The 27,969-nt window shown below is 40.6% G+C and overlaps 1 protein-coding gene across 1 annotated transcript; it reads right to left on the bottom strand.

Annotated features, from left to right (window-relative positions):
- Positions 1–322: 322 nt before the first annotated feature.
- On the bottom strand, positions 323–27,460 carry LOC100555937 (acyl-CoA (8-3)-desaturase). Its single transcript, XM_003224141.4, has 12 exons — positions 27,152–27,460; positions 18,917–19,027; positions 17,448–17,645; positions 13,215–13,316; positions 9,639–9,767; positions 9,056–9,113; positions 8,715–8,791; positions 5,551–5,648; positions 4,491–4,587; positions 2,003–2,082; positions 1,625–1,750; positions 323–1,501 (listed from the first exon to the last, which is right to left on the bottom strand). The coding sequence occupies exons 1-12, from the start codon at positions 27,371–27,373 to the stop codon at positions 1,453–1,455; spliced, it is 1,347 nt and encodes a 448-aa protein (XP_003224189.1). The 5' UTR covers positions 27,374–27,460; the 3' UTR covers positions 323–1,452.
- Between the last annotated feature and the right edge of the window lie 509 nt (positions 27,461–27,969).

Below are 27,969 nucleotides of genomic sequence, written 5' to 3'. Positions count from 1 at the left end.
CCCCCGGAAGGGAAATTCATTCCTGAAAGTTATCATGGGGAAAAGTTGTCTCCACTGACGTTTTATCACCAGTCCTTGTTTTCACAAGCTAAAATTTTTGAAATCCGGGTAAAATATTTTAAACAGGGGTACAGGCAGCAAAATAAACCTTGCAGGGGTGTTAATTCCTCCCTATTCTATCCAAAACTTTAAAAAAAAGTTTGGAGTTAACACTTTAAAAATATACCTGTTCCGACTTAACATGCAAATTCAACTTATTTGTAACCCGGTGACTGCCTATATTAGGCTTCAGGTACTTCATAGTAATTTGAACTGAACAATATCCAGTGACTTTTTTAATAGCAGATATCTTTGTTTTGAATTGCAGTTCCTTGTAAAACATTGAAAAGGGTGTAAATACATACACTGATTTGTTTATTCCAACTTATGACTCATCCAAGGTGATTTACAACATTCATATTAAATGTTCAATAAGATAATAAAAATAAAGCATGTACATATGCAATTATTGTCGAGAAATCCACATCAAAAAGTACTGCCGATGATGATTATAATAATATTCGCAGTTAAAATCTAAGGTACTGTTCCATTATCCAGGCAGAGGCCACTAGGAGGCACTAGAAAGATAAGGATAGTCTATTTTATTGGAGTGGAGGGTGGGTTGAAGGAGAAAAAACATTTCCCCCTGTTTTCCTGTTATTCCCCCCATCCATGTCGCAGTCGTGGAAACAACCCTAGTTTATGAAATGGAAAGTGGGGAGGGGGAATAACCAGCACAAATGGGAAATTATTTTCCTTCTTCAACTTCCCACCATAAAATGAACTATCCTCTCTCTAGCACCCCCTTGTGGTTTCTAACCAGAAAATGGAACAGTACCAAAATTTAAAAGGACTGAATTCCATTATGATGTTGGCTTTACAGCACAAGCACTATACAATATCCTTCTCTTCCCTTGCCTCTACAGCCTTTGGAGCTGACCAAAAATTGGGGCAGGTTTTGGGGGTACATATTAACACTTTACCATATTTTTACTGGATTCCACATTCCTTCAGAGGGAATCCAGCATTACATCCTACACAAAAGTAGCAGATCAAAATTGCCATAAGTTCCTCAAATTGTTTCTTGGAGTTGACCTATATAGAAGTCTCCCTACCCCTTTATGATTTTCCAAGCCAGTTGTGCTGAGTCTAGTGGGATATGAAGCATTGTCCCCTTTCTGCTAGGCTTTAGACCGGGGTTAATAACTGTGAGGCTCCAGATGTTGTTGGACTGCAACTCCCACCATTCCTTTCCACTGGCTATGCTGAGTGGGGCTGCTGGGAGTTGCAATAAAAAGGAAACATCCACATGAATCTGAATACATATTTAAAAAATACTAATGGATTCCATCCATTTTCAGCATTATGACAACACCACTCAGCATGCTGATTCTTTCTGGAAGCTGCTTCTTATTAGTGGAAATAAGCATCCTGCCAGCACTCCCCTGATTCCTTCAGAGTCCTGCAGAAGGAAAGGAAAACAGACTCTTGTCAGTCTCATATAAACTACAGGGTGTTCTCTCTTTCATCCTTCTTTGATCTTTCCCTGATGCCACTAGGACTTAAGAATTTAAAAAATACTTGCCGCAATATGTCCGCAAAGGCCGTGAGTAAAGGTTTGCACTGGTACTTAATTCCATGCTTGGCACAGAGAGACTTCACCAGAGGAGCCACTTTCCAATAGTTGTGTCGAGGCATGGTTGGGAAAAGGCTGCAGAAAGAGAAGCAGAGATGATGTTTCAAGTTGACATTACAAGGCTCCTTCATTGATCCAGCAGCATTTGATTTCTGTCAAAGAGCTCCCATCCCTCTAACATCCAGCCTTGGCCACATCTCTCATGTCTAAGAAGGCCTTTCCTTGATGTATTCATTTATGCTGAATAATTTATTCTATCTCAACTACTTATTCATCTTCTTTCTCTCTCTCTCTCTCTCTATATATATATATATATATCATACTCACTGATGCTCAATCTGGAAGTTCAGGTGCCCACTCAACCAGTCATTGAACCAGGATTGATCCACATTACACGTTGCTGCGAGCTAAGGAAGGAGAAGAAATCACAGTCATTTCCTCATTGCCAGCAGACATTAGATTTCCTCAGTTGTGTTCTTGACCTGAGAAATACTCTTTCCTCTTTGACTGAGCTGCCTATGTTATGGCTATCATTGCCTAGGCTTATGGCTTGAAGAGAGAGAGCATTTTCAGATGTTGCACCCCACTTGTTGTGTGAAACTCTCACAAATACTTGTCAGGTCCCTTCACGGTAGGGGTACAACCGCTTTATTTTCAGGACCAGCATCTATGGTTTCATTTATTAATGTCCAAGAAGCGACTCAAAGTTGCTCCTGACACAATTTTTTAAAATTAATTTCCAAGAAACTATGTCCTCTCTTGTCATTTTCTAGATCCTCTATGGCTACTCTGTGGTATTTTGGGGGCATAAGTCCTTCATTTCAATAGGCTTCACAGCTATCTGCATTTATGCCTATCCATGTGAAGTTCAAGAACATATCTTTCACAGGTAAGGGGGCCACTCCCTATTTCCTGTTATTGATCCTCCTGCTTTTATAGTTATAGGGTTTGCAGAACTTTACAGTATTTGTATGGTCCATTTTGTTCTGTTCTCTTCCATATAAATTACCAGACTTCTGGCCCTAATATTAATTTGCAAATGAAGAAATGTGAGGTGGCTTTCCCAAACAGCTTTTTTTGTGGGAGAAGGGAAAATAATTATAAACTGACCTTGAAAGAACAGAAACTGGAATGTCAGCCTTTTTAATTCAGGTCAGCACTGGAATTTTAAGGCTCTACACTAGTGGTTCTCAGCCTGTAGGTCCCCAGTTGTTTTGGTCTACAACTCTCAGAAATCCCAGCCAGTTTACCAGCTTTTAGGATTTCTGGGAGTTGAAGGCCAAAACATCCAGGGACCCACAGGTTGAGAACCACTGCTCTACACCACTGTTTCATAGATTTTATATATACACACACACACACACACACACACACACACACACACAGTGGAGTCTCACTTATCCAACATAAACGGGCCGGCAGAATGTTGGATAAGCGAATATGTTGGATAATAAGGAGAGATTAAGGAAAAGCTTATTAAACATCAAATTAGGTTTTGATTTTACAAATTAAGCACCAAAACATCATGTTATACAACAAATTTGACAGAAAAAGTAGTTTAATACGCAGTAATGCTATGTAGTAATTACTGTATTTACGAATTTAGCACCAAAATACGAGGGTTATCCAGAAAGTTCAGTACGTTTTGAAATTAAAAATAAACAAAGTATAGGAGAAAACATTTACCATATTCAGTTGAAAGCCAGACCCAAATACTAGTTTTCACCATAGTCCCCACTGAAATCTAGGTAGTTATCATAGCGATAAAAGTGTTTGAAAAGCCCCCCCCCCCCCCCCAAGATTCCCGCCTGGCTTGCGTCCTGAACCAGGCTGGCTTCCCTTCGCTCAGCTGTCAAATGGTGCACTCAGCTTTCCGATCGCTCTTTTGTTTTGCAGATGCTTGAAAGGAAGGTTTTTTGGACAGGAAAGGTGTGCTTCTTGAAAAACCTTAAAAGAGCACCTTCTTTGCAAGCATCTGCAAAACAAAAGAGCGATCCAGGAAGAGTGATCGGAAAGCTGAGCGCACCATTTGACAGCTGAGGGAAGGGAAAACAGCCTGGTTCAGGACGCAAGCCAGGCGGAAATCTTGGGGGGGGGGGGGGGAGGGCTTTTCAAACACTTTTATTGCTATGATAACTACCTAGATTTCAGTGGGGACTATGGTGAAAACTAGTATTTGGGTCTGGCTTTCAACTGAATATGGTAAATGTTTTCTCCTATACTTTGTTTATTTTTAATTCCAAAACGTACTGAACTTTCTGGATAGCCCTCGTATCATGATGTATGGAAAACATTGACTACAAAAATGCGTTGGATAATCCAGAATGTTGGATAAGCGAGTGTTGGATAAGTGAGACTCTACTGTATATGTGTGTGTGTGTGTATTCAGAATTTACCTTGTAGCATACTAACTTAAGTCTGCTCCTCAAAAATCCCATGTATGCCCTACTCAGAAATGAGTCCTACTGATTTTAGTGGAACTTATTCCCCAAGACAATAGGTTTGCAAGAGGAGCCATAAGATAGGATGTTGGTCTTGCTGTGCACTCAGTAGAGTTCAACCCCCATATTTGCAAGAGATACACCCCTAAAATTACCAATGACACTGTGGACAGTAGCAAAACCTACTGAAATAAACAACTTCCACTAGACATTACATTGGGTTTTACTGGAGGACTTACGGTATATTGCAATAATTTAGCAATTGTAATATAACTTAGCTCTTTATTATGAAACTATGTGCCCTAAAATATTTATGAATAAATATATTTGAATTAAAGATGATTCTCCTTATGCAGTATCAGACTTTCTCTTACCTGGGCAGAGACCCAATCTAAATTCTGGTCATAGTCAATATTCATTGGGATGTGGTTCATTTGTGAGATCCAGAGAAACCAGGTGCTTTCTAAAAACCTAAGGAAGCAAATTACAACACATCACTATCCAGCCAGAAATGGGCAAATATCAAAGACCATTTGAAAGGAGCTAATTCTTTCAAAGCTTTTGAACAAAAAGGGTTTTTCTCCAACTCCTCAACTTCCCATTACAAATGCTTCCCTGCTAAACTTTTACTTTCTCTAGACCAGTGGTTCTCAACCTGGGGTCCACAGATATTTTTTGGCTTTCAACTCCCAGAAATCCTAACAGCTGGTAAATTGGCTGGGATTTCTGGGAGTTGTAGGCCAAAAACATCTGGGAACCCCAGGTTGGGAACCACTGCTCTAGACATTCTCGCAGTCATTTCCCTTCTTCTTCTTTCTTTCCTTTGCAACCTTGTTTCTCTTTTTCCATACTTATCAATGTGGCTGAAGATTGAAATGCCCCATAGGCCTTCATTAGATCTACCACCTTTTTACAGAGGGAAGTTCTCAGTGTTGATAACTTTAGGAGGAATAATTTGGGATAGCTAAGAGCACAGAGGTTCTGTTAAACTACAGTTTCAAAGTTTTGCCAAACTCGAAAGTCTTTGAGCTTTGGTTTGGTGACTGTCCTGCACACACCAGCACCAAGATGTTGGCATATTAATGAGAAGTTAGAATTGTACAAAATTCTGGCTTGACACCCGAAAGCATCAGTTGTTAGCCTATTTATTTTATGTGGCTGAGACTTTCAGTAAATCTAAGTCCTGGCTTTTTATGGTTGGAGGTCTGTGGATGATAACTAATTGAAGTCCAATCAGTCACATAGCATGGCCTAGTGTGTGAAAAATGGGATCTGGGTGATTCTATAGGCCATCATGAGCTTTTTCCAATTGGTGTGATCTTTCACGACCTAATGAACCCGAAATGTATACAGAGAGCCACCCATACTGAATTGGTACTCCTAAATTTATGAGCGTCAGAAGCCCAGAATAAAGTTTTGCATAGTGATTATTACCTGGCCAGCCAGTAGAATGCCATGAAACTCTTGAATCCCATCAGAGGAATGTACATGAGGCAGACACGAATATTGTACAGCACAACAAGAAGGAGCTCCTGCCAAAAAGAACAATGTTGAAGCAATAAAAAAGGATGGAAGATTAGTGCACATAGTTATCATGGTGACTACAAAGTCCATGATTTTATATACATGTGCCAGAATCCTGAATGGGAGTCATGTCTTTCTTAGTGGACTTACATATGTGGGAATTAGAATTGGTTGGTTTCATCATGTCTGTAGGAGCCCCCAGTGGCACAATGGGTTAAACCCTTGTGCTGGCAGGACTGCTGACCAAAAGGTTGGCAGTTCAAATCCGAGGAGTGGGGTGAGCTTCTGTCTGTCAGCTCCAGCTTCCCACACGGGGACATGAGAGAAGCCTCCCACAGGATGGTAAAACATCAAACATCCGGGCGTCTCCTGGGCAACATTCTTGCAGACAGACAGTTCTTTCACACCAGAAGTGACTTGAAGTTTCTCAAGTCACTCCTGACACACACAAAAAAATCATGTCTGTATCCCTAGAGATCTGCTGTTATATTACAACAGAGCATCAGAGCCAGCAGGATGCCCCATGTGCTTTGTGCACCACTATGCATTGGGCACTCTCACTGGTGCCTCAATATGCATCTTCACCAATCACTTAGCATTATTCTTAACTTTATTTATACCCTGACTTTCTCCCCATGGAGACGCAAGGCAGCTAACAATCCCGCACTTTGGTCATAGTTTAAAAAGTGCAATACAAAAGTTAAATAACAATTAAATAGTACAGTATGTATTAAGGTAAAAACTGATCAAAATTTAATATATACACTTAAAATGGCATTTAAAACTCACAGAGTCCCCCCTTCCTTATGTAAGAGAAACATGATTTCTCTTACATAAGGTTAAAGTTACACTAAGGCCCCTTCAACACTGCCCCTATATTCCAGGATCTGATCCCAGATTATCTGTTTATCCCAGATTATGTGGCAGTGGAGACTCATATAATCCAATTCAAAGCAGATAACCTGGGATCGGATCCTGGGATATAGGGGCAGTGTTGCAGGGGCCTAAGTAAAAGGCGATACAGGATTCTGGCATTTTATAACTCAGCTGTGTGCTTTGTAGCATTGATGGTTTATAACTGTTCCCTTCTGAGTCAAGATTTGCCAAGTATATGATGCACATGGTGAAGGAAAATGTTTGCATATAGGAATTATGATGTTTAAGAAATGGTTGCACAAAATGAACCATAACCTTACAACTGGGCATTTCTGTGTTCTGGAACATCTTTCCTTGCTTCCTTGTACACTTTAACTTGGTTGGTAGCTGATAGCCTTGCAAGTCATGAAATTGCTCAGCTGGAACAACTCTTCTCAGGGGCCTTCCAAAAAGGCCCTATATCCCAGGATCTGATCCTAGGTTTTCTGCTTTAAACTGGATTATATGAGTCCCCACTGCTAGATAATCTGCGACAAACAGAAAACCTGGGATTAGATCCTGGGATATAGGGCTTGACTGGAAGGGTCTCAATTTGCATCAATGGTACATTTCCATGTATACAACTGCTGAAAAATGGAACTGCAGTTCAGTTCCCCTTGCAGGTTATTTTATTTAATTGCTTTATTTTTCAATGGAACACACAGGCCGATAACAAATAAGTGATAGGCTTTGTGTAAATTGTGTAAATAAAATGGAGGGAGAGCACAATAATATCTGAAATCACCAAGACCTTGGTCTCCTTCACACTACTCACTTACAGCACAATTATTCTACTTTAGCTGCCGTGGTTGAATCCCAAGAAATCCTGGGATTTGTAGATTTAGAGTTCCCAGCCAGCGATCTTTCTGGTGCCTCACCAAACTACAAATTCACTACAAATGGTAGTGAAACTAACATTATTCAAGTAATGCAAACGAGATCTCTGTTAAATAGATTTCCTTTACCCTATTAATATTATTTGTTTCTTACCACTAGATGGTAGTAAAGTGATGTGAACTAAACAACACTATAATGGTAGCTAAGAATAAGAGAAAATACCTCCTTCACCAGAATATACCTACATTCACAAACTTTGAACATAAATGATGATCAAATCTGTGTTTGAAATACAAATGTGGAAGCTCTTAATCTGGATACCTGCTGAAAATATCCTTCTTAGAATGTTTCTTTAAAGTAGAGATCTGGTTGAGGTGGCTGGAGTTAAGCTGGTATGGAGATAAGTTAATGTAAACATGTGTGCAGGCTTTTGTTTTTAAAAACAATATCCCAATCTTTATATTCATTAATCCTGGCCACAACTGGGTAGTGCTTAGAAAAGTTGCTTTTTCAGCTCATTGAATTCTTGAAGATCATGGAGTCTGCAATCCAGAAAAGTCGCCTTTTGAAGCTTTGATACCTCACTGTGTGACTCAACGCATTGTCTCTTTCCCCCATATTTAAATGTTTCTCCATTTTGTGTAGATGATATGGGAATGACAGAATAAGAAACTTTTCCAGTGGCTCTCCAGTGGCTGCCCATGAGCATTGACCGCACAGTCAAGCATTGGTCAGACCACACCTGAAAGACTGTGTCCAATTCTGGGCACCACAATTTAAAGAGGATGTTGAGAAACTTGAATGTGTTCAGAAGAGGGCAACTAAAATGATCAAGGGTCTGGAGAACAAGCCCTATGAGGAGCAGCTTAAAGAGCTGTGCATCTTTAGCCTACAGAAAAGAAGGCTTGTAGCAGACATGATGACCATGTATAAATATGTGAGGAGAAGTCATAGGGAGGAGGGAGCAAGCTTGTTTTCTGCTGCCCTGGAGATTAGGACACAGAGCAATGGCTTCAAACTACAGGAAAGGAGATTCCACCTGAATATTTGGAAGAATTTCCTCACTGTGAGAGCTGTTCAGCAGTGGAACTCTCTGCCCCAGAGTGTGGTGGAGGCCCCTTCTTTGGAGGCTTTTAAGGAGAGGCTGGATGGCCATCTGTCGGGGGTGCTTTGAATCATATTTTCCTGCTTCTTAGCAGGGGGTTGGACTGGATGACCCACAAGGTCTCTTCCAACTTTAGAATTCTATAATTTTAAGCACTATTACATTTGTACAGCAACCTCCCAAAAGCAGTGTAATGACATGCTTGCTGATTACTTACCAACCATTTTTTCCTCTGAATCGCAAAGCGGAATATAATCACTTGGACAAAAACAACGAACGTCATTGGGGCTAAGACTATGATAAAAAAGAATACAAAAGTGAGTCATTTCTCTGCAGACTACCTTAATTTCAATCTAGTCTTAATGAAAGGTTTCTATCTTCTTTCTCAAGTCATCCTGGCAAATAAATGCCCGCCATAGGATCCTATGCTTTTACCAAAGTGTTCCTACCATCAACCTCTCACACAATTGTCCTGATCCACCAATAAGCATGGCATTGTGGGTGGTGGCAAGCAGCAGCTAAATTTAAATTGTTGTACAAAATGGCAGAGATACTCACTAATGAAGTATTTGTGCTGGTGCTGGTAAGGCATATATTTCTTCTTTTTTTTCCCAAGCTGCAAAGGGAAAACAGAAATGCAAGAATTTCTGGGTTGAATTTATAGTGTTTATAGTTAGCAGTTCAGTTCAAAACTTCAAAAACACAGCAAATTGTGGACAATGATGAATCAAAAGAGATGACAAGAGGAGGAAATCCAAAGAGCTTCACCCAAAAGCTACCGTATTAATTGGTCAGCAATGGAAATGATAGGAAATGGGGCTGTGGAGTTGTGTTCATTAACTTATTTTCTCTTACGGTTGCCTAGATGGCTCATGCTGGAGAATGTATACCCTTCATTGAGGGTATACTTTGTGAGACAGTATGTTCAAAACCGAACATCAATATAGTTGTGAGTTGTCTAAAAAAGTCACAGATGAATGCAGAAATGGGATACCGCAAACTTATGAATGGACGCATGAAGAACTGACAGAGGCCAAAAATAGATAGAGCCATTCACCCTAATTAGAGGCACAAATTCTTCTTATCTACTATATTTCCTTTCCTAAGACTTGAGATAATTTAGGACTTCCAGTTTACTCACCTCCACAGAGAGTGTCTTCCCCAGGCTGAACAGGAGCGGGTGCATGTTGAGGTCCGGGTCTTTGCGGAAGCAGTTGGGTTTGGCATGATGCTGGTTATGCATATGCTTCCACCAGCTGGGTGGCCCACCCTGCATATACATGTTTGATAAAACCACAGATTCTTCTTTTATATATTGGAAGAGCCATATCATATGTTTACTCTTGACAAATAAATCTACATCAGTGGTTCCCAACCTGTTGTCTGTGGACCACTAGTGGTCCCCAAGAACTAAAATATGATCCCTGGCCTCACTGTTATTACACCGTTGAAACGAGGGTGACTGGTCTCATGAAATCCTCTTATAGTGCTGAGGCACTGGGGATTTCAGGAGGGGAGAGGCAGACTACCCATGAAAAGAATGACAATAAGCCTCCTGACTGCTGCTTCTCCTCCTACTTCCTCCCCCCCCCCCCCCAGCGGAGCCATTCCATATGGCGGCTGGAAGCAAGGGCTCCTTGGGGTCTTTGTTTTTAAGCCTGTTCCTAGTGTTATTTGGGGTGCTGATTCAAAATATTGCATTGGGTAGACCACATCAATGCTAGATTATTAAATATGGTTTTCTGTAGATGAGCAGATGGCAACTACTGGATGACATATGTTCTGTATCAGAAACTAGAGCTGATGTGGTCAATCTAATGCAGTTTTCTGAATCAGCACCTGAAATAACCAAACCAAATTGAAAGTTGAACAAAAACTGATTTTTAGGCCTTTTGGTACTAATGTTGGAGAGTGGTCCCTGGTCAAGTGGTCCCTGGTCAAAAAAAAAAAGGTTGGGAACCACTGAACTACATCAATTTTTAAAATTCTGTTGAAATTAACTTGATAAATGGCTGCACTGAGAAACATGCAGGAGATGATTTCCTTCCCCCAGGGCCTTTTTCTGCTACCCTGAAAGTGACCATTAGTCAACAAAACATTTCAATGGAGGACCTGAATGTGAAATTGCTGTTGATTCTATTAATGTTGAGCTAGGTAATAAAGCATTTTGAACCTCCCTCCCCAGGGTCACGTGAGCAATGGGTTGGAGGTGGCACATGCATGCGTATGTGTACACAGAGGGACCACATATATGTCCCCCACACACTCATATACTGCCTCCATATATGTGTTCACATAGCCATGTATGTTGCACACAGTTCCAACCTTATCCTATTGCGGTGTGCATGGCTAGAGATGATAAACCTCCAACGCTACCTATGTCCTGAGATCACTGTGTGCCTCCTTGATACCAGCTGTTTGGACAGAGAAAATAATTTAAATCTTGCTCCTGACAGTGTGTTTGGTGAGCTGGTGAGAGTGTGATGGTACAGAATAGGAAGAGCTATTTCTATTTATCCTCTTTGGTTAGTACAATCATAGCAAAAGTAGCAGCTGTGATTCAAGGTGTATGCATGCAGTTTAGGAAAAGCCCTGAATAGCAGCTTGAGTGATACATAGAATGGACCATGGGAGTCTCATGCATCCCACAGGTAGCTCACACATAGTTTTAGATGTTAACAAACTGTGGTTTTCCATTTCATTTGGGATGCTCAATTAACACAGCCAGCAAGAAAAGTTCTGTTATTGATAGTAAAGGTAAAGGTTTCCCCTGACATTAAGTCTAGTGGTGTCTGACTCTGAGGATTGGTGCTCATCTCTATTTCTAAGCCAAAGAGTCAGCATTGTTCATAGATACTTCCAAGGTCATGTGGCCGGCATGACTGCATGGAGCGCTGTTACCTTCCCACCAGAGCGGTACCTATCTACTCACATATACATGTTTTCGAACTGCTAGGTTGGCAGAAGCTGGAGCTGACAGCAGGAGCTCACTCTGCTCCCGAGATTCAAACCACCGACCTTTTGGTCAGCAAGTTCAGCAGCTCAGTGGTTTAACCCACTGCGCCACTGGGAGCTCCTGTGTTATTGATACCAAATATATAAATGATAACTGTTGAATAATTTGGGGCAATATCATGAAAACATTTGTTTTCTGGGCAACAGTTCACAAACTTGGCTTTCTAGGTTCTGTGAGTTGTTGTCAAAGAAAGCAATCCTTCCAAATTCTAAAGTGTTACAACTCAGTTGTTTGCATCCCACGGATTTTAGGATACTTTGTTTCATAGCTATTTGGCAGAGATGTGTACACATACTGAATTGTCACACTTCATGCAGTAATCTGTTTATGTATTTGTTCAGTCCCTTTTACACTGCACAGAACTATGATTCTATTTCAAAGCACAATCACATCCTATGGGACATTGTGGTATGCAGTATGGGGAGTCACTAGAGCTCTCTAGATGAGAATTCAAAATGCATCTCCCTAAACTGCATATCCCAGTATTTCATAGGATGGAACCACGGTAGTTAAAGGGGCATTGGTGCTATCATTGTTAAATGTGGAACAATACTTCAATATATTTATATGCCACATTTCCTTCAATGAGCTGAAGGTGGCACATCTGCCATGGTAGCATGCAGCTAGTGAAAGGGCTAGGAATTGGAGTTGTTCGAGCAACTTCTCCTTCCTCTGCCTCAGCTTACAGCCAGCAATGTCAGGATGACATCCTATCCTACTTTATCAGTTTTGAGCATAAATGAATTTAGGTAAATGAAGTAAGTGTGATGCTTTAAAAAAGTTATCTAATGTTGCCATAACCTCCACACCCTATTCTTATTACCACCACCATGTTACGAGCTCCAGAGATCATTTCAATACCGTTAAACTAAGATGGTGAGATCTGGAAGACACCTCCACTACCCATATTGGATTTCCTATCAATGCACTATGGCCCCTTCCACGCAGCTATATAAAATCCACATTGAACTGGATTATATGGCAGTGTGGACTCAGATAATCCAGTTCAAAGCAGATATTGTGGATTATCTGTTTTGATATTCTGAGTTTTATGGCTATGTGGAAGGGCCTTATGTTTCTTTTTTGCCTTTCCCAGTGGAAAGGTGCAAGCAACCTCCCAACTTTTCTCTGACCAGAACCAGACTTGCAAAGGGATTTCACAGTGCTTAGATACTAACAGAGAACAAAATTGGTAGCAAAAGTTTTTGTAGAGTAACAGGTTGATAACATGAGGCAGCAAATTGCAATTAGAGTAGGATGACAGCTTCTTTGCCTTGGGCTTGCTGCTTGCTCTTCCAGTAGGAAATCATTGGAAATCATTTTTTAAAAAACAAAAGGAGATCATAAACAGATAATTTATGTTTGCCAGACTGCTTCCCACAGGCAGAGCAGAGTGAAAGGAGTGCTATGTAATCAGTCAAAGGCAATGATGCTTGTCCTGCTGTAATTGTGATTTGCCTGTTTGGTGTGATAAGTTCTCAAGTCTACTTCCTTTTGCACCTGAGAAAATAGACTCTGAAAGTATATGCTACCAACTTTGTTCTCTTAGTCTCTAAATTGCTACAAGTTTCCTTTGCATACCAATATTTCATACTAACATGACTGTGTCTTGGAATTCTACCAGACTTGTTTGGCTTCAATAGGTTTGCTATATAATATAAGTACAAGCAAAATATAAAAAAGAACCAATCTCAACATTACCTTAAGTACGCCCGCCACGACAAGGTGAGCCAGTCTATTCCACTTGGGCTTCTGAAAGACTGAAACATGGCCAAGGTCATGCTGAAGATACCCATACTGGTTCTGGAATATAAAATAGAAACCCCAAGGTGATATGTTCAATTTTTTATTTTATTGTATCAATATATTTTTCTCTTGCTCTATTTATTTATTTATTTATTTATTTATTTATTTATTTATTTATTTGCTTTGTTTCATATCCCGCCCTCTCTCCCTCGTCCAGGGACTCAGAGCAGCTCTACATCATGAGATCTCTGCACAGCTTAGAATAAAATGAATTTCAACTACTTAGGATTTCAAACACCAAAATTTTTTAAACATTCTACAATATATTAAATAATTGAATACTTTTTAATGTCCATAACTTTTAGAACTTTGCACCTGTAATTTTAGATAAACTTTTAAAAGCTCTAAATTCTTTAATTAAAAAACTTGATGTTCTTTCTTGGCACTAGAATAAAGCCAGTGTTAGTGTCAACAGATTTCCAAGGGAAGGGCATCCTGAAACAGTATATCACTGGAAAATAGTCTTGTGCATTTGTATGGAATGACTGCCCATTTCTATTTGTACCATCCATATGGCCCTGTTTCCATTTCTGTCCAGTGCTTACAGAAACAGGCACCTATACAAATGAGCTTTTCCAGCCAAGGTTAAAAAAAAGATTTTTCAGGCCTTGGGCTGCAAAGCGCCAAGGCCTGCCAGCCAAGGCCTACAGCCAAGCAGGCCTGGCGCTTTGCTGTAGGCCCTGTGAGCCGGGCCTATGAGCCATTGAATGATCGATGGCTAGTAGACCCAGCTTGCAGGGCCTACAATCGAGCGTTCAACTGTAGGCCCCTCAGGCAAGGCCTATGTGCATCGAGTGTCAGATGGCTTGTAGGCCCGACTTGCAGGGCCTACAGTTGAGTGCTGAGCACTCGATGCTCGTAGGCCCTGCAAGGCAGGCTGATGAACATCGAGCACCTGGCGCTTGGCTGCAGGCCCAGCCAGCCAGGGCCTACAGCCAAGCACTGAAAATCAGCCGACCAAACAGCTACAGTTACCCGTTTTCTTTCGTTTCACTGCTTCTTTCATTCTGGAGAGGGTTGTAACATTCCGTGCCATCCAAATGGATGAAATGGTACAAAAGCACAAAAGAAACAGATGAAACAGGATTCAGGCCTTACTCTACTAGAGAATATTCTCTCACACATCCTCATGCATGACGTTGTTTCTATTGGTAGAACACAAGAGGAAGGTTTTTATCTCTAACAACTTAGGCCCCTTCCTGAATAAAGTCATACATTATCTGCTTTGAACTGGAATATATGGCAGTGTGGACTCAGATAACCCAGTTCAAAGCAGATATTGTGGGATTTTCTGCCTTGATATTCTGGGTTATATGGTTGTGTGGCCCTGAGTTTGAAAAATTCTCAGTCAGTATCTGGGAAGTACACAAAGAGCTGCTATCCTATACAGACTGCTCTTGTCTTGTAGTGACTCAAAAACCTTTGCAAATGAAGAATGACTCTCAGGAAACTATTAAGAAGAAAACCATGGGCAGAATCCAGTTCATGACATACAAAATGTCATTTTTGGGGGGATGGGACAGAGGGAGTTATTCCCTCAGTCTTTGTGCTCTGTCCAAAACCTCTATGAATGCATCCTATCAGTTGTTCATGCTTCCTGCTGATGAACCAATGCAGACTATGAAGAATCAGCTGCTCTGAGTTGCCAGTGTATTTAAAGACTCCATCTGGACTTCATCTGTAAGCGAGCCCTCACTCCCACCTAAACCCAGACCAACTGATTCTTCACTATCTTAATTGCTTATTTCCCTCTGGGCTGGTAAGGAGTAGCAGCAGCAACAGTAGGTGCCTTTTCTAAGACTTGACAACTGGCAGAGAAGGAGGAGAACTGCTGGGCAAAATAACACACTCCTGATTATTGATGTAGGAAATCAGCTCACATCCATAGGCATGCCCATGGCCTCAGTTCATGTCTGAACATGAACTATAACAATACTTGTCCCATGAATGTTACATATCAAAATGTTGATGCAACTAATGCATGAAATGAAAATGTTTCAGTATTGCAGTATCAGAATGCAAAGCATGTGAACAAAACTGAACTTTAATTCATATATGACTAAAAGAGATTTGGGGATACAGATATTGAACATAATAAGACAAATTCCTGTGCTGTTTGGTTGCAATTCTCATTATCCCAAGTCCACAAGACATATAATCAAAAGTGATGGAAGTTGTCATTCAATAACATCTGGAAAATCAAAGTAGGTGAAAAATAAAGAGCACCAACCACTATGTAATATATATATAGTTAGCCCTCTGTATCCACAGATTCTCCATTCATGGGTTCAATGCTCCTTTGAAGGCAATCATAAGGCTGATACCAATATGGTCTTCAATGAAAATGGGGTTGGCACCCCTGATGTAGACCTTAATGGTTATGAAGGATGGTGAATATATAACAGTCAAGAGTGTGTAGTTACACTCTCATTACTGTTATGTATTCACCGTCCTACATAATCATTAAGGTCTACATCAGGGGATGTCAACCCCATTTTCATGATGGAATACTATTATTACTGTCCATCTTTGCAAATAAAAGTGAATATCTGTATCATAAATATATCTATTTTATTAGTATTATAAAAAATTGTTATTCTGAGGGCCTTTCCACACAGCCCTATATCCCAGAATATCACTGCAGGAAATCCCACACTGGGTTATCTGAGTCCACACGCAGATAATGTGGGATTTTCTGCCTTGATATTCTGGGATATAGGGCTGTGTGGAAAAGCCCTGAGAGAGCAGATTTAAAATTGGGGGAAGCTGTGGGATGGGGGCAATGAATGAAAAATAATAAACGTGTAAAGTTCTTAGGCAGGAAGCTAAGGCAGACATGTTTATTGAGATAGTGCAGTCAGTGCCTGTTTTCGCAAATGACACCTCTGATACTAAAAATCACTGAACTATCTTTGAGAAAACCTCTTCTGATAATATTTTTGTCATATCATGGTCTATTTCTGTCTTACTAATATGTGCTGTTATTAGAAGTAAAATTCAGAAATAAAATTACTGTAATTAAAAATAGAGTGGTAGAATGGGAACTACACTGGCATGGCAGGGTTTCAGGTCCTACTGCAACCATAAAAGAGAAATATCTGCAGAGGTCCCATGTTGATTGCCTCTACTCCTTGCAGCTTTAATGTTACAGTCAGGACAGAGACAACAGATTGTTGGCACCATCCATCACACCCTTGAAAACTAGAACTTCTGCTTTTATATCAAGTTGTGAAGGGAGTGTTTTGAAACTGATAAGACATTTTTGGGTGTGTTTATCAGTTTCAAACCTAGGTCTTTAAAGCAGAAAATCTAGTTTTCAAGGGTGTTACAGGAAATTTTAATTAAAAAAACTGTGATCACAGTACTGAATTTCCCAGCCCTGAGAAGTTTCTCACCCCTTCTTTGCATGACAGAGCAATTATAGCAGGCTGAAACAGACAGAAAAGCAATTCACATAGCATGCCCATAACATATAAGGCATAGCAAGACATCTTCAAGTAGCCTAGTATGTCTTAAGTGTAGTTCTACTCTGAAGGGAATGCAAAGTACCCAGCTCCAAATTCCAATTTTATTTTATTTACTGCATTTATATCCCGCCCTTCTCACTCTGAAGTGGATTCAGGGTGGTTAATTCTAAGGCTGCTTTGGCTATGCTGTGGATTACATTATGCACTCAGTTTATTAGCGTCAGTGTTATTATCTATAGCCTGAATCCTACTGACATTTGCAATTTGGGTTGGCCTACTGGATAAATGGGCTTTGCATATGAGTTGACTCATCACTGAATGACTCATCATCACTGACTCATCACTAATTCAATAGATCCACAACTACTGGGAAATCCAGTAGAAACCATAGTGTGTGCATGTGTTTAGCTTAATATTTTATTTGTATTCAATAGTCTCATTGGTTTAGTTAAGGAAGGCCCCCTAGAACATGGATATAAGCCAGTGCAGACAGTACATACTCAAGATGAACACATACAAGCCAGTGTCACACATTTTGTGTATAAATAAAGACTGAAATTTCACTGCTACAAACTGAATGGTTAGAGGGAATATTTTAAAGAACGAGAGGGTAGAAGAGTAGACTTGGAATACTATTACACCCTGTGTAAAGCTCTATTACCTGTGCTATGGTGAATGCTGCAATACCGGCAAGGAAAGGTACCCAAGAGTTCCCAAAGTACCAGATGATAAACCAGGCGGCAATGTCCAACAAGAAAGCATGGAGAAACATGAAGATGAAGAAAGGATAATTGGTCTTCAGGAGTCCTGTCTTCTTCACTGTGTCATGTAGCTCACGAAACTCATGGATGAGCATTTCCTATGGAGAAATCACAATCGATAAGCTGCATCTTCATGGGAGATATAACTCATGTTGCTTCAGAACATTAAAAGATGCTGACTGGACCAGAGAAAATAACTGTCAGGTACAGGGTCTTGTTTCCCACAACCATCAGGTGTTTATGGGAAGTTCACCAGCAAGATGAGAATACAAATAACAGCTTTTTTTGCAGCTTGGAGGACATAAAGAAATAATACCTAGGGCAGTTTATATACTCATGGATGAAGGAATTTGCTAGCCTCAAGGGTAAGTGTAAGGGTTTTCCCTTGACATTAAGTCCAGTCATGTCTGACTCTGGGGGTTGTTGCTCATTTCCATTTCTAAGCTGAAGAGCTGGCATTGTCAGTAGAAATCTCCATGTGGTCAGCATGATTGAATGGAGCACCGTTACCTTCCTGCCAGAGCAGTACTTATTGATCTACTCACATTTGCATGTTTTCGAACTGCTAGGTTGACAGAAGCTGGGGCTAACAACAGGAGCTCACTCTGCTCCCCGGATTTGAAGCGCCAACCTTTTGGTCAGCATGTTCAGCAGCTCAGCAGTTTAACCTGCTGTGCCACCAGGGGCTCCTAGCCTCAAGTGTAACTAGTGACAAGTTAATCTGATGCTCCTTGCTGGGGAAAGAAAGGGGTATGAGTAAACAGATGTAGCTAGGCTGTAAGTGAACTGAAGATCAAGGCAGAGGGATCATTACATTCAAGTGTTCATCTAGATCACTACACAATCTTCTAGATGATTCCATGAATTATTTCCAATGTCTTTTTTGGCAGCTGGATGCAGAATTATTTCTTCCAGCTCCATTTGAAAAGGAGGTGGGGGGAAAAAGTGTGATTGTTATGGGAATGCTCTTCCTCTAATCTAGAGCAATGTAAGGTAATATTTAGTCCTCCATGGGAACTCATTACTGAAAGATTCTGATGGAAGCTGTGCCATAACAATGGGGATCCTACAGCCAGACGTTTCCGAACCTCTACGTTGTACATGTTAGGTCATTTAGAACAGGGCCATGCACACTATAGTATCTATTTAGCTTTGTTGGTAGAACCTTGTGGTTCCCCCAATGGTGCAACACAGGTATGTACCAAATAAAATCAAGGAACAAGATATCTCTAAGCAAATGGCCCAACCTAATACATTTCCAGAACTAAATAAAATGGTTCAGCCCAGGATTTTGCCTTTCACACAAAAACCTGCTCTTCCATCTCCTCTCCCAAGTAGGCAACTTAAGGGATGAAATAATTCAACTTACATTTTTGGTGGGCTCACAGCCAGATTGATCAGGTGCCAGTTCTCCAATTAGAAGTGAATTCATATATTTCTTCACTAGATTCTCATTCTTGTGGAAAGCTGTGAAAGCATCCTAAGAAACAGACAAAACATGTGTGAAACCAAGAAGACCAGTGTGCTGAAGATATGGACTTTGGCAGTGAGAGGGGGAAATTTTCTTTAAGCAACCCATGGAACATCCTGGTTGATCCAGAAGCAAGAACACAATTTCTAAGGCATGCCCTCCAAATTTGTACAGCACAAATACAATGATGTGTATCTGTATGCTATTTTAAAATTGTAGTTTCTTGGACAGTTTGGACTGGTGGTTAAGCTTGTGCATTTTGGCTAAACTTCAATCCATTTCTGCTGGCTGGATTTCTGTAGACCCCCATATCCGTTTTTGCATGACTCCCCAAAATGGGTGGGTAGCTGGATAGCCATTTTCCGTCCATAACTGAAAAAATGCAGCTAGATCTGGCCCATTGGCGGCAATGGGGAACTTACAAGGCTCCCCTTTCAGTTCCTTTTTTTTCTTCAAGGGATCCTGGGTGTCAGCAAAAGCTGTAAAGGAGACTGGGTTTAATGCTTCATTAAAGCTGTTTCACAACCTCTGAGGATGCCTGCCATAGATGTGGGCGAAACATCAGGAGAGAATACTTCTGGAACATGGCCATACAGCCCAGAAAACATACAACAATCCTGTTTCTTTCTACTCTAGAGGAGATAGGCTGCAGGCTTCCTTTAAAAACCCCTCTTTTTGCTCTACTGCAGACCCTGTCTGGGGTGGGCACTGGGCACACTTCAGTCTCTGGATTAAAGCTGTTTCTACTTTCTACTTTAGAGGAGAGGTAACTAGGTGGTAGTAGTTTTCAGAAAATGAGGGGGGTTTTTTGTTTGCTGGGATTAATAATTATTATTTTAATCTTTTAGAAGTATTTAAAGGAGAGGAAGGGAAGGAGAAAAAAAAGATAAAAGGGTGACTCTCCCAAGCCCCCAAATACACCCATGCACCCCACCCACCCGTCCTCACAAGTCCTCAACTCCCAGTCAGTCCCACTAAATGAAAAGAATCAAGAAAATAAAGGAAAATAAAGGAAAATCAAAAAGATCAACCTGTGGTGCCGAATATGGGAAGAGGAGCCAAGATCGGCTGGCAAGTGGTCCCATTTTGAATGGGAATCTGTGACAGCTAGCCCCTTGCCATTATGGGCACCCAAACAAATGGAATAAGCCAGACTGGCCAAAAGAAAAAGCTAAAAATGGATCCAGGCTCAAGCCTATTGGGGGTTAAAGAAATATCAGTGATATTTTTGTACTTTTTTTGGCTACTTCTCACTCTCTTTCCCCCCTTCTTTCCCATGTTTTATGTTCTTCCCTATCTATCTGCTCCCCCTAAGTGGCTATAGTCTCAATTTCCCCACAATTACTATCAGCTCACCACCACCAAAGGCACACATAACCTTTCTGATTCACAATATCTCTGCAACAGTGCAGCTTGGTGGCTCCATTTCCCTAGGGATTAATCTCTGCTGGATTTTAGTGTGAATTTTAAAGAAGTTATCCAGGGTTTATATGGACTAAAACAATCAAGGGTTTGGAGAACAAGCCCTATGAGGAACAGCTTAAAGAGTTGGGCATGTATAGCCTGCAGAAGAGAAGGCTGAGAGGAGACATGATGAGGGCCCTGTATAAAGATGTGAGGGGAAATCATAGGGAGGAGGGAGCAAGCTTATTTTCTGCTGCCCTGGAGACTAGGATGAGGAACAATGGCTTCAAACTACAGGAAAGGAGATTCCACTTGAACATTAGAAAAAAACTTAGCATTGGGAAGAACATTAGGAAGAACTATGAAAGCTGTTCAGCAGTCGAACTCTTTACCCGAAGTGTGGTGGAGGCTCCTTCTTTGGAGGCTTTGAAACAGAGGCCGGATGGACACCTGTCGGGGGTGCTTTGAATGTGATTTTCCTGCTTCTTGGCAGGAGGTTGGACTGGATGGCCCACAAGGTCTCTTCCAACCTTATGATTCTATGATTCTATATCTTGGAGGGTGAGCATTCAAACATTGGATAACTCTGCTAAAATTCAACCCAGGACCTGGGATGGATTCACAGTCCCACTGAACTAGATGCTGCCAGTCTGATGTTAAAATTTTATTTTTTGCACCCAGACTTTAGCTGTACTTACTCATAAATTGTACTCATAAATTGAAACTGGGAATATTTAAGAACTAGATGGCACAATGGAATGTAAGAATAAGCAGAAGAATGAAAACAGGGCAAGCTCATGCTGGCTATAGAGATGGCGTGACTTCATTGGTTTCTGGGTAATTCTGAGGGAGAACCAATAGAAAGAATTATTTTAGAGGGCATCTCTGGAGAAAATGTTGCCTGTTGACCTCCTTCTTTAGGGATCCTAAGCAGAGAAGTGGCATAAGTACTATTCCTATTACAAACCATGGATCTGGTATCATCGTTGCAAATGGGGAATGGGAAATTCCTTGTATGTTTTTGCCCACATTTTTTGGGAGGTGTCCAATGTGCTGATCATTATCCTCAAAACTGGATTCGGCACTACTTTAAAGTTCAGACTTAAACCTGAAGGTGAAACAGGAAAGAAGAAATAAGTGGCACTAAATAGTGGATATTGTTTTCCTTCTCATCTGCTTTGCTCATATTCATCATTATTCCCATGAAAGCCCAGGGAAAGATGGTGAATAGCTCACATTCTCAAAGCATCGTTGTTCACATTTAAAAATGCACTTACTGGAAAAGGCAGAAGACTAGTGCAAAGGATGACTCCAGCAGAGCTACTCTTTTGCCTTTAAAAAGGACACAAAGACAAGAAAGCTTGTATTGCACTTTCCCCATTCTGAGAAATAGTGGAAGACCAGCATAGGAAACATTGAAGACTTTGGATTCCATCATTATGCCTGACATCATCCTTCATCAAAGTGAGTAACTACTAAAAACATGGCTCTTTCAACAGGCCTTTGATAATGTTTAAGATAGCAGCCAGCCTACTATCCTTTGATTTCATGGATTTTTAACCCATACTTTGCCATATTTTGACCCTATGACTCTTGCTAATTTTAAATGCCTGCTTTTAAATGTGTTATTGGTTTTAATGTTGATATACTGTATTTTATATGTTTTGTGTCACCATTGTGTGCTATTTGTAAGCTGCCCTGAGTCTCTATGGAAGATGGTGGTGGAGTATAAATAAAAGTTTATTATTACTATTATTATAATTATTAAATTGAGGCTCCGTCTATACTGCCATATAAAATTCATATTATCTGTTTTGAACTGGATTATATGGCAGTGTAGACACATATAATCCAGTTCAAAGCAGATAATGCAGATTATCTGTTTTGATAATCTTGATTACATGGCCATGTAGATCCAGCCTGAGAAGTCCCCTCAGCTATGTATGATCTGGCACTTCTTCTCTGCCTTTAGGGATGACTCCCAACAAGATTTCATTGAGCAACCATCCCAACCCATCTCCCTCCATTTCAAAGGGTTCCTGATGACTTCATTTGTTGATGAGTAATGATGCCATCTATTCTCAGCACTCCCTCCCGTTACCTGAGTTTTTTTATTGCAGAAAAGCCACCAAGGAAGGAAAGAACAAAATAGCAGTGTAACCTCTTTGCAGGGGTTAAAAAAAGTATGCACGTGAGGTCAAGGGTGGTGGGATAGATGTTCCTAGGAAGGTAGAAACATCCCTTTGCTTGCTATGCCAGATTTAGGACAAATAAGGCCCTGTGCTAGTTACGTTACGAAACCCTGAAGGAGGTGGACCCGGTAGGTGTACACTGCCTGCTTTGTGACACACTCCCATAAACTATCAATCTATCATTATGTCTGGAATCACTCTGAAACAGAATGCCTTCAAATTTAGAATTGCACCACATAAGCAAAATCACCGTAAAAAGTTTTTTTGGCAGGAAAATGGGACCCCTTGGTCAATGGGGACCTGTTCTTAAGCACACTCAACCACAATGGTAAATCCAGCACTGGCCATATTTTCCCTGCTGCAGTGCCAAAACAGGTTGTTAGAAACAGTTTAGTCATTAGCCTTTGTTGCTTGTTTATTAAGGAGGGGAAGATAGGTAATGATAAGTCGCAGCAATCATCATCATCACCTTCCTCAAGTGTGGCATGCATTGGGTGCCATATGCTTTTAGCTTCACCATTACCATTACTTAATTAATGGCTTCCCTTAAAGCTGTCTTTCTCATGCCCAGTGCCTCCAATTAGTGCCATATAAAAACCACAAAATCTGCCCTACATTGATTTTCACAAGTCCCATGATTTCATCCGCTCTATCAGCGGCAGTGTCTTCTTTCTGGGTCTCTCTCTCTCTCTCTCTCTCTCTCTCTCTCTCTCTCTCTCCCCCCCCCCCCAAATCAATTGATTTAGGTTGCAAAATAATAACACAAAAATTCACATTTTTCTACAAGGCACATTTGTACACGCAAAAATATGCTACTTCTCCTTTATCTACATCTCTTTCCATACCATCCATCTTTTCCCAATGTAGGCATGTAAACATCTTCATCAATTCAGGGGCAGGGGATCCTTCCCAACCAGCCACAGACTACTGAGACAATCTAATTCAGCACTGCAAAGGCATGGGGTCTGTTGCTTCAGAACAAAGAAAATCCAACTCCAATGGATTCCATATTGGATTTTGGCCATAGCTGTACCAGTACATAATGAAGGCATTGCCTGACTCAAAAATTCTAAATCATCCTCACCCAATGAAATGTTCCTTCAGTCACCAAATTTCTAGTATTGAAACAACTTAATTTTTAATTGAGCATTTGGAATTAGAATGTAGGCATCTAAAGAAAAAGTGCAAAGAAAGTTCCAGGAGAATATAAACACAGTAAAGAGATGAGTTCTAGGTGTGAACAAGTTTCAGTGTTTCATTCTCTGCAGTGCTAGAAAGTTAGAATAACTTCGGCCCCATCTACACTGCTTTACAAAATCCAGATTATCTGCTTTGAATTGGATTATAGGGCAGTGTAGAAATTGATATAATTTGTAATCTGGATTTGATATGACAGTGTAGATGAAGCTTTCATTTGCCAGAACAAAACTATTATGGGAACAAAGCCTTATTGCTCCCGCATGCAGTGTAGCTACACAGCTAAGGTTGCTAGTTGAAATACAGGTCAGGATTCTTGTACCTTTAGCAGTTATGCAAACAAAAACATTGCTAGTAACACCATTGCAATTATCTCTTCTACAAAGAGGCACAGAAATGTATGAAGCTTGGCAAGCCTATCCCCAATAGCTGCAAGATGGATGTTGCTCATTTTAATTTTACAGGATGCTTCACCTCAGTTCTGATGAAATGTGACATAGTTGTATCCCATTTGTTTGAGACAGGCAACCTAGGCTGGATCTACACTGCCCTATATCCCAGTATCTGATCCTAAATTATCTGCTTTGAACTGGATTATATGAGTCTATACAGCCAGATAGGGCAGTGTAGATCCAGCCTTAGTGATGCCTTGAAGGAGAATAGTAAAGAGAGAGTGTGGTTTAGTGCAAGGGTCCACAAACTAAGGCCTCTTCTACACTGCTATATAAAATCCAGATTATCTGCTTTGAACTGGATTATATGGCAGAGTAGATTCATTTAATTTGGATTATCGGCTTTGATAATCTGGATTCTATGTCAGTGTAGAAGGGGTCTCAGGGCACTTCCAGACAGCACCAAAATGCAGGACAAAGAAGTGGGTTTTTAAAATGTGGGACCTCAAAAGGAGTCTAAACACAGACCTGTCAATCCCGCTGCATAGTCCCCTGCCATCCTCACAGCTGGTTTTTTTAAAAAGTGGATTAAGATAGAGGATAAACAGGGGACATCTGGTGGAAGTTGTTTTTTTTTAAAAAAAATCTTCCCTCAGGTCTCTGTCTTCCCCAATTGTGAATTCAAGCTCTGTTTAACATTACAAAGTGTAAAAGATTTTAAGAGAGATGTATTTGCTTTCCACTAGTGCTTCCCTGAGCCACGTATGTCTCCGTTTGACAGCTGATCATCTGTTTCAGGCTTTTCAGAAATGCACAAGGGGGAGGGAAGGAAAGCACATGTTTTCCATGACTGCTGGGATGCACAGGCATGGAAAGGTGCATATTTCTCAGGAAGAATCAGGTTTAGAGGGCAAATTTTAAACACAAGTTTTCCAGCCCGTAACTCGATTCCTCGATTCCTCTTGCACTTTGCTAATCATTGTTTAGGCACACACCCCCTTTTAACCTGCTTCCTCTTGTGTTTTAATGCATTTGTAGAAAGGCACTCAGTCTCCACTGCCAGATAATCTTGGATAAGCATATAATCTAGGATTAGATCCTGGGATATAGGGCAGTGTAGATTCAACCTGAGTTTATTTTGCAGATACATGTCTATCCCAGAATCAGCTTCTCAAACAATCAGAGACTTTTTTATACCTGATCCCCAGTTTGTTTTTAAAAACTCAATATAAAATCAGAAAGAAAATGCACAAAAAATTGGTTTCAATTAGTGTGGATGTGCCCTTGAAAGACAGTACTTTCTTCTTCTTAACAAAATAGCAGAGAATATTAGAGAAGCTCAGACTGACTCTATACTGCCCTGTATTCCAGGATCTGATCTCAGGTTATCTGCTTTGAACTGGATTATATGAGTCTATACTGCCAGATAATTTGGGATAAGAAGATACTCTTGGGTCAAATCCTGGGATATAGGGTAGTATAGATCGAGCCTCAGAAGTATTTCCCTGTTCTCAGAGTGATGCTTTCTCAGATTAGGTGAGAAGAAACATAGAATATAAAAAACACAGAGAGTATGTATGTAGGGAAAATTTATTGCACTTTCATCTGCAAGTGATCTTATTCTACTTCTGTGCCTTTGGAGTTTTCTTCCTAGAGAGGCAGGAGGTTCCAGACAAAATGCAAAGCTGAAAGTGCCATTTGCAAATGAGTACAAACTGAAATCAGATTCAGCCAAATCCATTTTGATTATGTTAATTTTTTTCTAGTAAAGAGTATTGAATGCCTACACGTCTATAAATTTTAATCTGCCAAACTCAGTTCAGAGCTCATGTTACACTGTGTTTCTTTTACAGAATAACAATCCAACCTGAGATGATCAGATACAAATCATTACTTTAACATTAATGTCATTTCCTCATCAGCTGAAGTAAAATGAATTTGAAATGTAACATCCCTTCTGCAAATTACTCTTGATCTCTGGATGCATGTACACAGAATGGGTGTACTAGCAGCCTTACTAAAACACCACAAATGATAATACTGCATTTCTTGTAAATATATCCCAGAAATAGAAGAAACTGTATAATGAAATACACAGTCATATCTACAGTTTAAAGCGTATGTATCAATGCAAATACTCAAAACATTGAAAATTTTCATTTCATGCTAACTTGAAATCTTTTTTTCCTCCAAGTGAGTAAAATCGATACATGAATGAAGAAAACACACCCAAACTGAGTATATTATAGGCTCATTCTACACTGCCAGATAATCCAGGTTATCAAAGCAGAAAATCCACTTTATCTGATTTGAACGGGATTATCTTAGTTTACACTGCCATTTAATCCCGTTCAAAGCAGATAATGTGGATTTTATACAGTTGTATAGAAGGGGCCTAAGAGTTGTCAGTCAAATCTTGCTCATTTTTGAGTAAACATGTTTTGGATAGGTCTTCAAGCCCAAGGACATTATCTTACATATGGTCACACTGCATAAATCCCATAGAAAGCAGTAGGAATTAAAGAGCCCGACCATGTGCACAGCTATAGCCAGTTTGCTGCCTTTCCCCAATGCTACATTGAGGCCACTCATTTTTGCCCAAACACAACCCAACTTCTTCCCTTAACAGACTTCTTCTCCTGAGATGGGCTTTTCTGTTTGTTCCTGTCATTCTAAAACACAGTAACCTTTTTCTGTACATTCCTAGAAAACTTCAAAATGAATGTTATATTCACGTGAAGCTTCTTTACACTGTGTCAGACAAGTGGTCCATACTTCTTAAGATAGCCTATAGCCTCTGCACTGGCAGTGCTCTTCTGGCCTTTACCAGATCTGCTCCAGAGGGTTACTGGAGATGAGCCTGGGTCCATGCGTATACAGTACACCTATGCCCTGAGACAGGATTAGGTTCCTTCCAAACAGATCAAACTCCCACCATAGGTTCTCACCGTGGCATCTTGTCCCGCATAGTGACTGATGACACTCATTCCTCCAGGGTGCCGCCGAAAGAACTGACTAACATCATAGACTTTCCTATTGATGACTAGCCATTTGTCTTCCTTGGATTTACCCTTGCCAGAGCGGAGTGCTATCTCCCCCCAGGTGAAAAACTGTCCGACTCCCGAATCAGGTTCTGGCTTTCCCACAGTAGCACCTGATTGGGGAGGCATTTTCCCTGCCAACAAAGCCCTTTGGGTTTGAGTTTTCCACCTCACTGCTCTCCTGCTGCTCTGCCCAGGTGCAGAAGGAAAACTTTCTCTGCTACTTTATATACACCCTTTGTACCAGCCCACACAACCTGTAGTGTGCTGTGCCCTAGGCAATCTCTTTCAAAACATTCTCTCCTGCTCCTCCTCTCTGCTTCATTACCCTACAGCACGATCAGGGAGGAAACCTTCATCATTGCGTCCTCATACTTTTTCCTATTCCATCCCGGAACTGGATAAACCAGCATGTTACTCACTGAAAAGTTTGGACAAGAAACCAAATTAATTAGTGGAAGAAGCCTTTCTGTGTGTGCATGATACATTGTGCAAGAGCCATGGCTGTGCTCCAGTAGAAACTTGACATAAATCAACATGGTTGTCTGTTATTGTTTCCCTTGTACATGCTCAACATCAAAAACACAATAGTGTTAAGTCTATGGAACGAGGAGCAATGAAAGTCTATACAAGCACTCACTGAGTTTCCTTAGAGGAGCTTCCAAAATCCTAAGTAGTTTAAGGCAAGAGAGTGATCCCACAAGTTAGTTTTACAAATAAATAGT

The sequence above is a fragment of the Anolis carolinensis genome, chromosome 1, assembly GCF_035594765.1.
Source record: "Anolis carolinensis isolate JA03-04 chromosome 1, rAnoCar3.1.pri, whole genome shotgun sequence".
In the NCBI taxonomy this organism is placed as follows: Eukaryota; Metazoa; Chordata; class Lepidosauria; order Squamata; family Dactyloidae; genus Anolis; species Anolis carolinensis.
Note: the sequence above shows the minus strand (reverse complement) of the source record. Positions and strands in the feature narration are given on the sequence as shown.

Excerpts from the sequence above, each read along its gene's own strand:
- LOC100555937 (XM_003224141.4), bottom strand. The coding sequence starts at position 27,373 with ATGCCTCCCCAATCAGGTGCTACTGTGGGAAAGCCAGAACCTGATTCG. Across the intron at positions 17,646-18,916 it reads GCTGTGAGCCCACCAAAAAT|GAAATGCTCATCCATGAGTT; the intron begins GTAAGTTGAATT and ends ATTTCTCCATAG. Across the intron at positions 9,768-13,214 it reads TCGTGGCGGGCGTACTTAAG|GGTGGGCCACCCAGCTGGTG; the intron begins GTAATGTTGAGA and ends ATGTATATGCAG.